Here is a 16,017-nt window from a genome sequence, read left to right on the forward strand (position 1 = left end):
TGATTTGGGGCACACCCACGTCATCCTCAGCTTCAATTCTGTTCCCCAGGTGGGCCTGCCAGCCAAGTCAGCTGTATCAGGAGCCATCCTCCTGGTGGTACCCAATGTCATGGGAATGATGTGCCTGTCACCCCCACTGGACAAGCTGGGGAACAGCTATAGGGGGACCAGCTTCTGCCAGGTGAGATGCTTTGCATATAGTACTTAATATTTTTGAAGCAATAAATTTGTTTAATGGTACCACTTTTATTTTAATAAAACAATTTTGAGCTCCTACTAAGTGTAAGGAGTAAATACACAGTATCTTTGGCTTACAATTCTAGAAGTTGGTGTCTCTCTTCAATTTCCACAACTATGACAACCTGAGGCACTGTGCTCGGAAGTTAGACCCACGGCGTGAAGGGGGAGAAGTTCGGGTAAGGAAAACTCCAGGTGGCTTGTAAGAATATTTCAAAGGCCAGGTGCGGTGGCTCACGCCTGTAATCCCAGAGAGGCCGAGGCAGGCGGATAACGAGGTCAGATCAAGACCATCCTGGCTAACATGGTGAAACCCTGTCTCTACTGAAAATACAAATTAGCTGGACATGGTGGCACGCGCCTGTGGTCCCACTACTTGGGAGGCTGAGGCAGGAGAATCGCTTGAAACCGGGAGGTGGAGGTTGCAGTGAGCCAAGATCACGCCACTACACTCCAGCCTGGACGACAGAGCAAGATTCCGTCTCAAAAACAAAAACAAAAAAACAAAAAGTATTTCAGAGTAGCGCACTCCATTACACTTCAGCACTTCAGCAATACCCTTGACTAAGCACCCATGGAGGAAGGTCACAGGGCAGAGCTGACATAGGTGAGTTCAATTAATGTCAGGAGGGTATGATTTGTGTTCCAGAACAAGACTGTGGTCAACCTGTTATTTGCGGCCTACAGTGGTGATGTCTCAGCTCTTCGAAGGTAATGCTACTGTTGACCAAATACACACAATAAAATACTCCTGGTCAGAGATTTTACTGGGAGGCAGCATAGCAAAACAGTTAAGTGCTTCAGCTTTGGAATTAGACAGAACGGATATAGATTGCATTTAAATTAGATTTTTTTTAAAAAGGAGATTTTTTTTAAGTAAACTGCCTGCTCTATAATTCATGTTAGCCGTTGTTATTGAGTGTTAAGAGCAGAGTCCGAGGAAGTAGGTACCCTGCCTCCAATGGGCACTTACCACAGGTAGGCAGTGAGTGATATTTCTGGCAGCATCACATTCCCATCTCTCTAATATGGGTATAACAGTCTCATCTGGGTATGGAAAAAAGATTATTGATAGCCTACAAATCTGGGTATAGGCTATTTCACTTCTCTGAAACTCATCCAGTCTGACACCAGCTCACAAAGAACACCTGTGATTCCAGTCTGATCTAGGCAACTCTAGCTGCTTTCCCACTACCCTCAGGTTTGCCTTGTCGGCCATGGATATGGAACAGAAAGACTATGACTCGCGCACAGCTCTGCATGTTGCTGCAGCTGAAGGTACTGAAGGGTTAAGGATGGGAGGGTAATCATAAGACCCTTTCTTTTTCACCAAAAGTTCCTTTGTTATATGTGCTCTCAAGGTTATAGGGGCAGCAACTAGTTTTATCTAGACACCCGTCGCTTTGCAGCTAGACTATTACTGGTGCTGCAGTAATTACTGGGTGCTGGAGGGTACAAAATGGGAAGAAGCCTTTTCCGCTCCCCTCTTGGTAAAGACTTCAGTGGCTAAGTGTCTGCCCCAAAGGGTTCAAGACCTGTGCCTTCTCATTTTCCTTCTGCCCGTATTCCTAGGACACATCGAAGTTGTTAAATTCCTGATCGAGGCTTGCAAAGTGAATCCTTTTGCCAAGGACAGGTGAGTATTAGGCTAAAAGTGGAGGAGGGTGGGCACAGCTTCTCTACCTACCCTCCAGCCACCATGCAAATACATACAACCACCACACTCTCCACGTCTCCTTTGCCTGATCATATCATTATTCCTTTCAGATGGGGCAACATTCCCCTGGATGATGCTGTGCAGTTCAACCATCTGGAGGTGGTCAAACTGCTTCAAGATTACCAGGATTCCTACACACTCTCTGACACTCAGGCTGAGGCAGCAGCTGAGGCCCTGTCTAAAGAGAACTTAGAAAGCATGGTATGAGCACAGGTCATGGAGAGCCCCTGCTCAAGAAAAAGCATGAGCTTGCCACACATGTAATCCATAACCACCAAAAATGCTATGGAGAGCTACACTGCTTCAGTGGGGACCAAGCAGTCATGTGGTGACTTAGGCTAGTGCTTTCTATGAGAGTCAAAATACCCCATTCCCTCAGCAGACAGAGTACAGAGAAGGGCCTCAGTGGACACCTGCAGTAGAGCTATCCAGAGAGAATGGGCTTCAAGGTACAGCCTAATGGCTTGCCCCACTCAAAACCATCCCAGCTCTTCACCCAGGTCTCCTCTTCCTCTCCCTGAAGAAACCATCATGAGAGAAAGACACTCTGGTGGAGGGACTCTAGCTACCATGCACATGTATATATCCACAGAATATGGGAAGTGGGAATGGCTACGTACATGGCTTTAGTAGTCTGGAGAGATCTACTCCCCTTGGCCAGGACATGCTGCTGCTACTGCTAACAGCCAATTTTATAGACAGAGAAAGTATTTTGTGTTCAAATAAACTTTAATTATCAAGTCATTTTTGCTAAACCCAGTCCTTCTTTCTTCCCTAGGGGTATCTAGCTTCATCACCATCATAGAAGGGAGAAAAAGATGGAATCACAGGGTCAGAGCACGGCTTCTCTACCTACTCTACCAAACAGTACATTTTCACTTACCCTGCCAGGTTTTTCTCAACTCCAAATACTGCTTTAGGTTAAGTATATTCTGCTGCCAAGGGAAGTGTAGGTTTGAGTCTAAACAGGCTCTGAAACAGATTGTGCAAAAAAACCTCAGGCCTCCCTCCTTCCTCGGGAAGTTCCAACTGTGGCAGAAATGAAGATGGAACTTCTCAAGTATAAAGTTTTGGCCGGGCGTGGTGGCTCACACCTGTAATCCCAGCACTTTGGGAGGCCAAGGTGGGTGGATCACGTGAGGCCAGGAGTTTGAGACCAGCCTGGCCAACATGGCGAAACCCCATCTCTACTAAAAATATAAAAATTAGACGGGCATGGTGGCACACACCTGTAATCCCAGCTACTCAGGAGGCTGAGGCACGAGAGTCGCTTGAACCCTGGAGGCAGAGGTTGCAGTGAGCCGAGATCATGCCACTGCACTCCAGTCTGTGTGACAGAGTGAGACTGTCTCAAAAAATAAATAAAAGAATCAACAGTTTCTAGCACTCATACCCTAGATATCCCCCAAGTACCTCTCTTCTCCTTTGGTCATGGTTATAACTGGGATAATGATTATGATAGACTGGCTGGGTGTCAGAGGTATAGATTAAGGTAGATGGACTCAGGGTAAGGATAGCTACAGCTGTCTAGGGCTGAAGGTCTGTGGCACTGAGCTACTGGGGAAGGAGGGCTCTGTTTTCATTTTGACACACTGAGTTAATAAAGCACTTACTGAGGGAGCCAGAGCCCAAACTCTGAATGTGCTGTAGAAAAAGGGCCAAGTCATTGACTGCACCACTCCTTCAGCCAGAGGTAGAAAGGATTTACTCTTCAGCGATCTGGTAGAGCCCCAAGAACAAGTTACATGTGGACAAAGGGAGGGAGAAATATCACGGTGATTAATAAATTCAAACAAAGCTGAATGATAAGACCCCAGGATGGAATACAGTCTGAGAAAGGTCTGGGCAAAGGGAAGCAGAGGGACTGAAGGAAGCAGGTCAGGGAAGATATATCACCCATGGTAGCCTAGGAAATTGGCAGTAGTTGGTGGGTGGGAGAAGGAGGGTTTGGCTGTATGCCTAGCTTTCACAAGGTAGGGGATGAGGAAGATGATTATGATATTGCACAAAGGACCCAACATTGAATTGCGGGAGCTAGAGGTTGCTTGAGGCAAAGTAAAAAGGCTTCAGACATTTTCAAAAGGAGGCTGGCCAAGAGCGTGATTAGGGACTCCAGTAATGGAAATACTAGAGGCCCGGGGGCACCTCAAGCCCTGAATGGGTCAGCAGCTCTCCATCCCAGAGAGCAAAGGCAGGCACCACTGGACCCCGGAAATCTGTCTGTAGCGTGTGAACCACAGAGACCTGGCTCACATCCACCAGGCTCAGCTTCTGGGCCTCATACTCCAGCAGCAGCCCCACCTTCTCTGGCTGCCCAATACCCTCAATTGGGGCTTTCTCGTTGGCCAACATGGTGTACCACTTGCGCTGGGCATAGGTGAACACCCAGGAACGATCATCAACACCAATGCAGCTATCCCGCGACATGTCCACATCTGCCACTCCTATCCGGAACTGCTGGGAGCGCTTCACTGTCACTTCCCAGTAGTGTCTGCCACTGGTGACCGCTGTGTCTGCCAGCACCACTGCCCACTCCCGGAAGCGCTCCACATTCAAGGCCACCTTGGTGGGCTCCAATCCCACCAAGCCATATTTGACGCCCGTATCACCTCTGAAGAGTGCCAGGCTGCTGTGGGCGGTTTTTTCTTCCAATTTGAAACTGACGCCTGCGGGCAGAGCAAAAAGACGGGATAATAACAGGGGCTAGAACCCTAGGGCTGGTGATATATTCAGATCTAAGGCAGGCAGTCATGAGACACGAGCAACTAGGGAAGAGTCAGAATGCCAAGCGGGCAAGAGAGTCGGGGGGTCGCTTTAGTATGCATAGCTCATGGAGCTGAAAAACTCGGATAGAGGAAGTCCCGGAATTTAAAGAAACCAAATGGTGTCAAAGGTTTGGAATCTAGAGACCAAGGCAGGTGGGGGAAGGAAAAGACCCGAGAGGGTTGGAATTGCTTCTCGGAGTCGGGTCTGGGAATAATAGACGGAAGCCATTCTGGAGGTAAAAGAGTAAAAAGAGATAATCCTACCTCTCTGGGCCTCTGTGGAGGCAACTCCCAATCGTTTGGCTCCCCAGCGGCACAAGCGCAAAGAACGTGCAAAAAGCAGCGCCATCTTGCGCCATGGATGAGCCGGACACGCCTCCCGCTTACAGACTCAGCCATCTGCCCGCCTGCTCCCCTAGCACGTGGTGCGCGAGGGACGGCCGCGCAGTGTTATGACGTAGGAGCGACGCCTTGCGGGAGGCGGCCGCGTTAGCGGTTTCTGTTCTGATTCTACCCGGTGGTTGATGCTGTTTATTCAGTTTTTCTGCGTAGATGGACGCTGCTCACATTTGAACTACATAAAACTTTTAGAGATGTAGTGTTGCCAGATGCTTAAAAGTATAGATTTAAAAATTAAACAGTACTGTAATTAGCTTTGATCCCGGCTTCACTGTGTGAGTTTGGGCTACTCATTCCACTTTTCTGAGCCTTAGTGTTCTCATTTTTAAAATAGAAATTATATACATACCTTAGTAATAATTAAGTGAGGATAATCTAGGACGGGCGCGGTGGCTCACGCCTGTAATCCCAGCACTTTGGGAGGCCGAGGCAGGCGGATCACGAGGTCAGGAGATCAAGACCATCCTGGCTAACATGGTGAAACCCCGCCTCTACTAAAAGTACAAAAATTAGCCGGGCATGGTGGCGCGCGCCTGTAATCCCAGCTACCCGGGAGGCTGAGGCAGGAGAATCGCTTGAACCAGGAAGTCGGAGGTTGCAGTGAGCCGAGATCCTGCCACTGCACTCCAGCCTGGTGACAGAGCAAGACTCCATCTCAAAAAGAAAAATAATAATAATAATAATAATAATAATAATAATCTAGATATATATTGGCAAATAGCAACCATTGGGTAATTCAGAGTTGTTTATAATTAATACTAAATGCATAAATACTGTTAATGTTGGTTTTATATGTTCAAGGCTAGGAACGGATGGTTTAACTCAGCATTCAGTTTTCTGAACTTAACCAAAAGTAGCAATATTTTGGTTTAGTGTATGAGGTAGGAGATTACGAACAGCCTATATTTAACATTTAGATCTGCATTCCATTTTATTTTGTTTTTTGAGACAGGGTCTCATTCTGTCACCCACGCTGCATACAGCACAGTAAGGCGAACACAGCTCACTGCAGCCTTCATCTCCCAGGCACAAGCGATATTCCTGCTATAGCCTCCCGTGTAGCTGGGACCACGAGTGCACGCACCATGCCCGGTTAACTTTTTTTGTAGAAACGAGGGTTTCACTTTGTTGCCCCGGCTGTTCTCGAATTCTTGGGCTCAAGCCATCCTCCCACCTTTGCCTCCCAAAGTGCTGTGATTACAGGTGTTAGCCACCATGCCAGGCCCACATTTTTTTAAATCAATCCACTTCTCAGGCCAGGCGCGGTGGCTCAAGCCTGTAATCCCAGCACTTTGGGAGGCCGAGACGGGCGGATCACGAGGTCAGGAGATCGAGACCATCCTGGTTAACACGGTGAAACCCTGTCTCTACTAAAAAATACAAAAAACTAGCCGGCCGAGGTGGCGGACGCCTGTAGTCCCAGCTACTCGGGAGGTGGAGGCAGGAGAATGGCGTGAACCCGGGAGGCGGAGCTTGCAGTGAGCTGAGATCCGGCCACTGCACTCCAGCCTGGGTGACAGCGCGAGACTCCGTCTCAAAAAAAAAAAAAAAAATCAATCCACTTCTCAAGGTTCTGCTGGCCAGTGCAATATCAACATACATCCCACCTTCATCCTCCTACCCCTCAAAAAAAGGATTTTAGATATATGTTTTGTAAATTTATATTTTGAGACGTAGTGTCATTCTATCACCCAGGCTGGAGTACAGTGGTTTGATCTTGGCTAACTGCAACCTCCGCCTATGGGGTTCAAGCAATTCTCCTGTCTCAGCCTCCTGAGTAGCCGGAATTACAGGTGCCCGCCAACCACATCCGGGTAATTTGTTTTTTGTTTTTTGTTTTTTTTTGAGACTGAGTCTCACTCTGTTGCCCAGGCTGGAGTGCAGTGGTACGACCTTGGCTCACTGTAACCTCTGCCTCCCAGGTACAAGGAATTCTCTTGTCTCAGCCTCCTGAGTACCTGGGACTATAGGCACATGCCACTACATCTGGCTAATTTTTGTATTTTTAGTAGAGACAGGGTTTCACTATATTGGTCAGGCTGGTCTTGAACTCCTGACCTCAGGTGACCCACCCACCTCAGCCTCCCGAAGTGCTGGGATTACAGGTGTGAGCCACTACGCCTGGCCTAATTTTTGTATTTTTAATAGAGACAGAGTTTCACCATGTTGGCCAGTCTGGTCTCAGACTCCTGATCTGCCCACCTCAGCCTCCCAAAGTGCTGGGATTACAGATGTGAGCCACCATACCTGGCCTCTGGCCTAGATACTTAAAAGCCTAAATAATTAACCAAAAATTCTTCCTCCTCTCCCAGAGTTCTAACTGCCTCGAATCGTGGACATGGCCCTAGTTCAGGCCACTGTCATCCTTGACCTTAAGCCTTTCTTATTTCTTTTCTTTCTTTCTTTTCTTTTTTTTTTTTTTTTTTACTGAGACGGAGTCTCACTCTGTCACCCAGGCTGGAGTGCAGTGGCATAATCTCAGTGCACTGTAACCTCCACTGCCCAGGCTCAAGCGATTCTCCTACCTCAGCCTCCCAGGTAGTTGGGACTACAGGCACCCACCACCATGCCCGGCTAATTTTTGTGTTTTTAGTAGAGACAGAGTTTTGCCATGTTGGCCAGGCTTTTCTCAAACTCCTGACCTCAGATAATCCGCCCGCCTCTGCCTCTCAAAGTTCTGGGATTACAGGCATGAGCTACCACACCCGGCCAAGGCTTTCTCATTTCAATGTAGAAATGTGAGTAGCTTCTAAGCTGATCTGCCAGCTTCTATTTATCTGCTTCTAATTCAATGTTGGCATTACAGTCAGACATGCCACCTCTCTGCTTAAATCCTTTAAGGTGCCTGCCTCAAATTCCCTTGCATGGTCACAAGGCTTTACGTGATATGACTGCTGCCTATCTTCTTTGTTCATTTTCACAAAACATGATTTTTTCAAGGGTTCACAGGGCCATTGCAGTATGATTCACTAGGTGCCATGATTGAAGTCATACAGGATGCAAAGGAAACAAAGGTGAAGCCTCTGATTTAGTATATGGAAAGGTGGGAAGAGACTTCCCAAAAGCCATAGCTGTGGCTTGAAAAGCAGAAATGGTTAAGCAAGTGAGGGAATTAACCAACAAGCTGCCTTCAGGCACTTGTTTAACAAAGACACATCCTGCACAGCCCAAAATCCATTAAACCTTGAGTCACCACAGCACATGTCTCTTACAAAGACAAGGTTGGGGGTAGGGTCACAGATTAACAGTATCTCAAATACAGAACAAAGTGGAGTCTCTTATGTCTACTTCTTTCTATATAGACCCAGTAACAGGCTGATCTCTCTTTCTTTTCCCCACAGTCTGTCTCCTCTCACATAACTGATTCTCACTGAATTCCTATCACATTCCCCCTACTCCTACCCAGCCCCCACCATCAACTGCATCAGCCTTCTAACTGGTCTCCATTCTCCCCAGTGCTGCTGAGAGAAACTGTATCACCCATTAGACTGTGAATTCTTAAGAAAGGTGATTAAATACTGTGTTCTCTGTGCCCCAGGGCCTTAGTGTTCCCTTTAGCACAGAATATGTGCTCATTAAAACAAATGAGTATAAAAGTAGAGGGTGGGCCGGGCGCGGTGGCTCAAGCCTGTAATCCCAGCACTTTGGGAGGCCGAGACGGGTGGATCACGAGGTCAGGAGATCGAGACCATCCTGGATAACACGGTGAAACCCCATCTCTACTAAGAAATACAAAAAACTAGCCGGGCGAGGTGGCGGGCGCCTGTAGTCCCAGCTACTCGGGAGGCTGAGGCCGGAGAATGGCGTGAACCCAGGAGGCGGAGCTTGCAGTGAGCTGAGATCCGGCCACTGCACTCCAGCCTGGGCTACAGAGCGAGACTCCGTCTCAAAAAAAAAAAAAAAAAAAAAAAAAAAAAAAAAAAAAAAAGTAGAGGGTGGTTGGGCACGGTAGCTTATGCCTGTAATCCCAGCACTTTGGGAGGCTGAGGTGAAAGGATCACTTGAGCCCAGGAGTTCGAGACCAGCCTGGGCAACATAGGGAGACCCTATCTCTACAAAATAAATTTTAGAATTAGCCAGGTGTGGTGGCACACACCTGTAGTCCCAGCTAATTGGGAAGCTGAGGCACGAGGATTGCTTGAGCCCAGGAGGTTGAGGCTACAGTGAACCTGGGCAACAAAGCAAGACCCTGTCTGAATAAAAAAAAAAAAAAAGTTTTGTTCCCACATTTTTTGGAGTGCAGTGGCTCATTCTCTCCACCATTTTTTTGTTTTTTCTTTCTTTTGAGACAGGGTCTGGCTCTGTCGCCCAGGCTGGAGTGCAGTGGCGTGATCTCAACTCACTGCAACCTCCGCCTCCTGGGTTCAAGCGATTCTCCTGCCTCAGCCTCCCAAGTAGCTGGGACTACAGGCATGCACCATCACGCCTGGCTAATTTTTTGTATTTTTAATACAGACAGGGTTTCACCATTTTGGCCGGGCTGGTCTTAAACCCATGTCCTCAAGCAATCTGCCCGTCTTTGGCCCTCCCAAAGTGCTGGGATTACAGAGGTGAACTGCCGTGCCCAGCCTCGCCACCAGTTTGGAGTGCAGTGGCCCATTGTCTCCACTAGGAGTCAGCATGGCCCAGACTTTTCAGTCAGCTAAATAACGTGAGAAGAGAGCCGGGATTCCTTTTAAGCCTAGGAACAAAAGTGGGAAGAGATTTCCTTCAGCAAAGTCCTGCTCTGTCAATACTTGGCATTTTGGTAGTAATGAGAAGGTTCCAGGATTGTGTTTCTGTAGGATTTCCCCTTTGGTTCCTGTGAGAGCTGAAGCAATCACTGCACATGCCTCACACTGTCACTTAAGACGCATGCATTACTTTATTCCTTATTCAGGGAATAGCCTTGCTTGTCATCTCTCATATTATTTCACTTTTACAGGCTGACCATTCATTTGATAAACTCACCTTTCTCATTCAGATGATTTACCTGCCTCGTTGCTCATTGTAATTATAAGTCTTTTTTTTTTTTTTTTTTTTGAAACAGATTCTCACTCTGTCACCCAGACTGGAGTACAGTTCAGCTCACTGCAAACTCCTCCTCCTAGGTTCAAGCAGTTCTCCTGCCTCGGTCATCCAACTAGTTGGGATCACAGATGTGCACCACCACGCCTGGCTAATTTTTTGTATTTTTAGTAGAGACGGGGTTTTGCCATGTTGCACAGGCTGGTCTCGAACTCCTGGCCTCCAGTGATCCGCCCACCTCAGCCTCCCAAAGTGCTGACCACACCCGGCCTGTAATTCTTAACTTTAATGCAAAATAATTAGAATATGATAGAATTTTACTTAACACAAAACGGGAAAGACATTGAGGCGACAGGAACAGCTTAGACTAACGCACTGGGTTATGAAATTTAGAACAAAGTATTGGAAGGAACCACAAGGAACACAATATTGCCAGAGTCTCATGTTGGGGAGACAAGGAAAGCAGTTGGAAAAGTTGAGGCTGATGATGAAGTGGCCTACATGCCATGAGAAGGAGTTTACACTGTCTTTCAGGCATTCAGGAGCTGTTGAAGGGAACACAGAGAAGTTACAAATTACAGGTACCATATAAAGATGAAGCTGGCAGCAATTTGGAGAATGAATTGGAAGGAATGAGACTAGAAACAGGGACCAACAGGGTCTGAGACCACTAGAGTTCTCAGGTGAAATGTGGTGCAGACTCAGTTAACTAAGAAGTGGAATTCTTGGAGCTTTGGTGACATTAGATGGAAGTGAGAGGATGACGGAAGGTGTCAAAGCTGATTCATAAGTTTCTGACTTTCTGAGTTAATAAGTTAATAAGGGAATGCAGAAGGAGACACATGTTTGGATGAGAAGATAATCAGTGAAGTTTTGGACAGGCTAAATTGAGGTGTCTGTGAGACAACCAGGTGAAATGTTCTATAGATATATGGATATACATCTCAAGGATGAGGTGGATGTAGATGTAGATGAGGTCATCCAAAGAGAGGGTATAGAGTAAGTAGGGAATAAACTGAAGGCATAACCCTAAAAAATACCAATACATGAGATAAATATAAAATGCTTAGAACAGAACCTGACCCATAGTGAGCATTGGTCTGCCTGGCTTGAAGCTGTATCTGACTCCCTCGGAAAAGAAAGGAGGAGGCAAGGGTGGGCTAATCTCTTTATTACTTGGTTTCTTGGATTATCCCATTTCTAACTCGTGGGAGCCCTGGCCTGATCCAAGTGCTAATTGGATCCCTTAACTATGGTTGGGAGAAAGATGATGCACTCAGTGCTTGGTGATTGTTCTGGACTTTGCCAGTAGTCAGCAGTCAGCAAAGCATAACCAGAGAAAGAGAGAGAAGGTCGGGGGTGGGGAGGGCCTCAGGAGCTAGCCAAAGGGGCTGCTGGGCTGGCTTGTGCTATGCTGGGGCCTTTGTCCTGCTGAAACTGTCCACACAATGGAGTGGGGTTACATGCTGACCTGGCATTCTGAATATGGGGCTGGGATAGAGATTCTGCATGGTGGAAGCAGAGATGGATAGTCACCTAGTCCCTGAGGACTGCATCTCCATTCATCCACAATGAAATCACTAGAGAGGATGTTCAATATATGATAATAATAAATTATGTTTATATGTGATTCACACATCAATTCATTTATACTTTGATTTTTTTTTTTAAGAGACAGGGTCTGGCTACATTGTCCAGGCTGGATTTAAATTCCTGGCCTCAAGCAATCCTTAACCTCAGGCTCCCAAATAGTGGGGACTACAGGCATGTGCTGCTGCACCTAGCTCATTTATTTTTATTTATTTTATTTTGTTTTTATTATTTTTATTTTATTTACTTCTTTTTTCTTTCTTTTTTCTTTTTCTTTTTTTTTTTTTTTTGAGATGTAGTCTTGTTATGTCACCCAGGCTGGAGTGCAATGGCATGATCTCAGCTCACTGCAACCTTTGCCTCCCAGGTTCAAGTCATTCTCCTGCCTCAGCCTCCCAAGTAGCTGGCACTACAGGCATATACCACCATGCACAGCTAATTTTTGTATTTTTAGTAGAGACAGGCTTCATCATATTGGCCAGGCTGGTCTCGAACTCCTGACCTCAAGTGATCCACCCGCCTCGGCCTCCCAGAGTGCTAGGATTACAGGCGTGAACCCCTGCGCCTGGCCTTTATTTAATGTTTTGAACAGAGTCTCCCTCTGTTACCAAGGCTGAAGTGCAGTGGTGCCATAAGCTCACTGCAGCCTTGAACTCCTGGCCTCAGGTCATCCTCCTGCCTTGGCCTCCCAAAGTGCTGGGATTACAGGCATGAGTCACCACGACTGGCTAATTTTCCTTTTACATTTTATTTATTTATATTTTCATATATATAATTTGTTTATATATTTACATTTGTTTATATTTTTACAACCTGGCCAGATAGGCAATAAAATACTATTTTGTTTTCTTTTAAAGAAACAGAGTCTCACTCCATCACCCAGGCTGGAATGCAGTGACACAATCATAGCTCACTGTAGCCTTGAATTCCTGGACTGAAGTGATCCTTCCACCTCAGCCTCCTGAGTAGCTAAGACTATAGGCACGTGCCACCAATCCCTCTAATTTTTAAAAATTTCTTATAGAGACAGGGTCTTGCTATGTTGCCCAAGCTGATCTTGAACTCCTGACAAGGTAATCCTCCTGCCTTGGTCTCCTGAAGTGTTGAGGTTACAGGCATGAGCCACCATGCCTGTCCAGCATAGATTGTTTATGGAACTCAAACCTGATATATTCTTCAGGTCCTGATGATATGGGCTGGCTAGGGAGTAGCTGCAGTAAGATGGTGAGTCAGTCCTGGACATCCTTAGAGGTGACTATGGTAACCACATGGGACCCACTGTGGAGGAACAGAGCAAGAAAAATAGCTCTGCCTACAGATTTCCTAAGCTATATAGACCCACTTGCAGCCCATTATGGTTGTATAGCACTCTCTGGGACCGAGCAGTGGAACCTTCCTTATTGAAGTGGGGAGTAAGCTAGGATCACTGTCACTGTCCTAAAGTTTGAAAGCCTGATCATTAGTAATCAAGAGATAACTCAGTTAAGTGTAGAGATAAAAGAGAATTCAGGGTGATTACTGCTGGAGTCATTAAGATTTATAATAACTTTGTAATTACTCAAATTTGTTATTTTACACATTCTTTCTCCATTTTCTTTTTTTTTTTTTCTTTTTTTTTTTTTGAGACGGAGTCTTGCTCTGTCGCCCAGGCTGGAGTGCAGTGGCGCGATCTCGGCTCACTGCAATCTCCGCCTCCTGGGTTCACACCATTCTCCTGCCTCAGCCTCCCGAGTAGCTGGGACTACAGGCGCCCGCCACCTCGCCCGGCTAGTTTTTTTGTATTTTTTTTTAGTAGAGACGGGGTTTCACCGTGTTAGCCAGGATGGTCTCGATCTCCTGACCTCGTGATCCGCCCGTCTCAGCCTCCCAAAGTGCTGGGATTACAGGCGTGAGCCACCGAGCCCCACTCTTTCTCCATTTTCATAGTTCCTGTTGGAAAAAATTTCAAAAACATTTGCATACTTACTTAAGGCCAGAAGAAAAGTGGAGAAACTATAGGTAAAAACATTTTGCAACCCCTGAAAAGAACCCCAAATACGAGAATGAAGTAGAATAATAGCTACAGGGGGAACAAGTGAACCAGAAAAAAAGATGAAGATGAATGGGAACGTGTCCTGGCATCAACCAGGAGGGTTACACCCCAGAAATCCCCTTACTCCTAGGCAATTCTCCAAAGTCACCTTCCTTTGCAGATTTCTTTTCTTTTGTTTTTGTTTTTGTTTTGTTTTTTAAGACAGAGTCTCACTTTGTGGTCCAGGCTGGAGAGCAGTAGCACAATTATGGCCCACTACAGCCTCAACCTCCACAGGCTCAGTGAACCAGGCTGAGGCCTGGTTATTTTGTGTTGTTGTTTTGAGACAGGGTCTCACTCTGTTGCCCAGGCTGGAGTGCAGTGGCACCATCACAGATCCCCGCCTCAGCCTCCCAAGTAACTAGGACTGCAGGTGCATCCCACTTCTGAAGGGAGACACAGCCTTTTTTTGTTTTTTGTTTGTTTTTTGTTTTTTGTTTTTGAGATGGAGTCTCGCTTTGTCACCCAGGCTGCAGTGCAGTGGTGCAATCTTGGCTCACTGCAAGCTCCGCCTCCCAGGTTCACACTATATTCCTGCGTCAGCCTCCCAAGTAGCTGGGACTACAGGCGCCCGCCACCACACCTGGCCAATTTTTTGTATTTTTAGTAGAGACAGGGTTTCACCGTGTTGGCCAGGATGGTCTCGATCTCCTGACCTCGTGATCCCTCCTGCCTCGGCCTCCCAAAATGCTGGGATTACAGGCATGAACTATTGTGCCTGGACTGTATTTGTTTTTTGTTGTTGTTTTGTTTATAAAGGCTAGGCTAAGGCTGAGTGAGGTGCCTCACGCCTGTAATCCCAGCACTTTGTGAGGCCAAGGCAGGCAGATTGCTTGAGCCTAGGAGTTCAAGATAAGCCTGGGCAACACTGCAAAAGCCCATCTCTACAAAAAATACCAACATTAGCTAGGTGTGATGGTGCATGCCTGTAGTCCCAGCGAGGCTTAGGTGGTGGGAGGATTGTTTGAGCCTGGGAGATTGCGCCACTACACTCCAGCTGAGTCTCTCCTTTTTTGAGACAGAGCAAGACCCTGTCTCAAAAAAAAAAAAAAAAAAAAAGTCCAGGTTCTATGGCTTATGCTTGTAATCCCAGCACTTTGGGAGGCTGAGGTGGTAGGATCGGTAGGAGTTTGAGACCAACCTGGGTAACATAGTAACACCTCATCTCTACAAAAAATAAGCTGGGTGCAGTGGCACATGCCTATAGTCCCAGCTACTCAGGAGGCTTAGGTGGGAGGATGGCATGAGCCCAGAAGTTTAAGACTGCAATGAGCTGTGATTGTGCCACTGCACTCCAGCCTGGGCAACACAGTGAGACTACGTCTGTAAAAAAAAATAAAAATAAAAGGCTAGGCTAGTAGAAAACAATAACATACTAATTGTATGTATATCTATGCAAAAACTCAAGTAAGCTTTTGAGAGTTCATCTCTAGTTAGGTTTGAAAGAGGCTGGCATTTAGCTAAGTGGGGAGACTGATGTGAAAGGAAGTGGGCCGAGGTTTAGTTCTCCATGGAGTTCTTGTCAACGTTTGATGAAGAATAAAGGCAAGAGGATGGTAGCTGCAGATAAGGAAACCTAGCCATTTTATTTGTCGTCTACAAGAGATTGAATTAACTGCCCTTTGCTGTTCTGTCTCTTATTATAAGAGGCTACAGGATTGGTGGTTAGGGATTACCTGTTCCTCTTAATAAAACCCCACTGAGTGGCTTCTGTTTACTTTTTAAATTTTTTAAATTTAAATTTTGTGGGTTTTTTTTTTTTTTTTTTTTTTTTGAGACGGAGTCTCGCTCTGTTCCCCTGGCTGGAGTGCAGTGGCGCGATCTCGGCTCACTGCAAGCTCCGCCTCCCGGGTTCCTGCCATTCTCCTGCCTCAGCCTCCCGAGTAGCTGGGACTACAGGCGCCCGCCACTGCGCCCGGCTAATTTTTTTGTATTTTTAGTAGAGACGGGGTTTCACCGTGGTCTCGAACTCCTGACCTTGTGATCCGCCCGCCTCGGCCTCCCAAAGTGCTGGGATTACAGGCGTGAGCCACCGCGCCCGGCTTGTGGGGTTTTTTTGAGACGGAGTCTCACTCTGTCGCCCAGGCTGGAGTGCAGTGGTGTGATCTCAGCTCACCACAGCCTCCACTTCCTGGGTTCAAGTGATTCTCCTGCCTCAGCCTCCCAAGTAACTGGGATGACAGGTGTACACCATGACACCCAGCTAATTTTTTTGTGTATTTTTAGTAGAG

General features: G+C 46.7%; 2 protein-coding genes across 5 annotated transcripts in view; one reads left to right on the forward strand and one right to left on the reverse strand.

Annotated features, from left to right (window-relative positions):
- Window positions 1–2,698, forward strand: part of LOC105474135 (glutaminase 2) — a 36,614-nt gene extending 33,916 nt beyond the window's left edge. For all 4 annotated transcript variants that reach the window (XM_071071594.1, XM_011728575.2, XM_011728577.2 and 1 more), the window contains exons 13-18: window positions 50–181; window positions 324–416; window positions 887–948; window positions 1,439–1,515; window positions 1,810–1,873; window positions 2,005–2,698. In XM_071071594.1, the coding sequence (XP_070927695.1) occupies window positions 50–181; window positions 324–416; window positions 887–948; window positions 1,439–1,515; window positions 1,810–1,873; window positions 2,005–2,161 (585 nt within the window). In that variant the 3' untranslated portion in view covers window positions 2,162–2,698. The remainder of the gene's footprint in view (window positions 1–49; window positions 182–323; window positions 417–886; window positions 949–1,438; window positions 1,516–1,809; window positions 1,874–2,004) is intronic.
- Window positions 2,699–3,616: 918 nt separating this feature from the next.
- Window positions 3,617–5,135, reverse strand: LOC105474136 (SPRY domain containing 4). The gene is made up of 2 exons (XM_011728579.3): window positions 4,984–5,135; window positions 3,617–4,620 (listed from the first exon to the last, which is right to left on the reverse strand). Exons 1-2 carry the CDS (start codon window positions 5,066–5,068, stop codon window positions 4,082–4,084), a joined length of 624 nt encoding a protein of 207 aa, XP_011726881.1. The 5' UTR covers window positions 5,069–5,135; the 3' UTR covers window positions 3,617–4,081.
- Window positions 5,136–16,017: the final 10,882 nt, after the last annotated feature.

This window comes from Macaca nemestrina, chromosome 10, assembly GCF_043159975.1.
Source record: "Macaca nemestrina isolate mMacNem1 chromosome 10, mMacNem.hap1, whole genome shotgun sequence".
In the NCBI taxonomy this organism is placed as follows: Eukaryota; Metazoa; Chordata; class Mammalia; order Primates; family Cercopithecidae; genus Macaca; species Macaca nemestrina.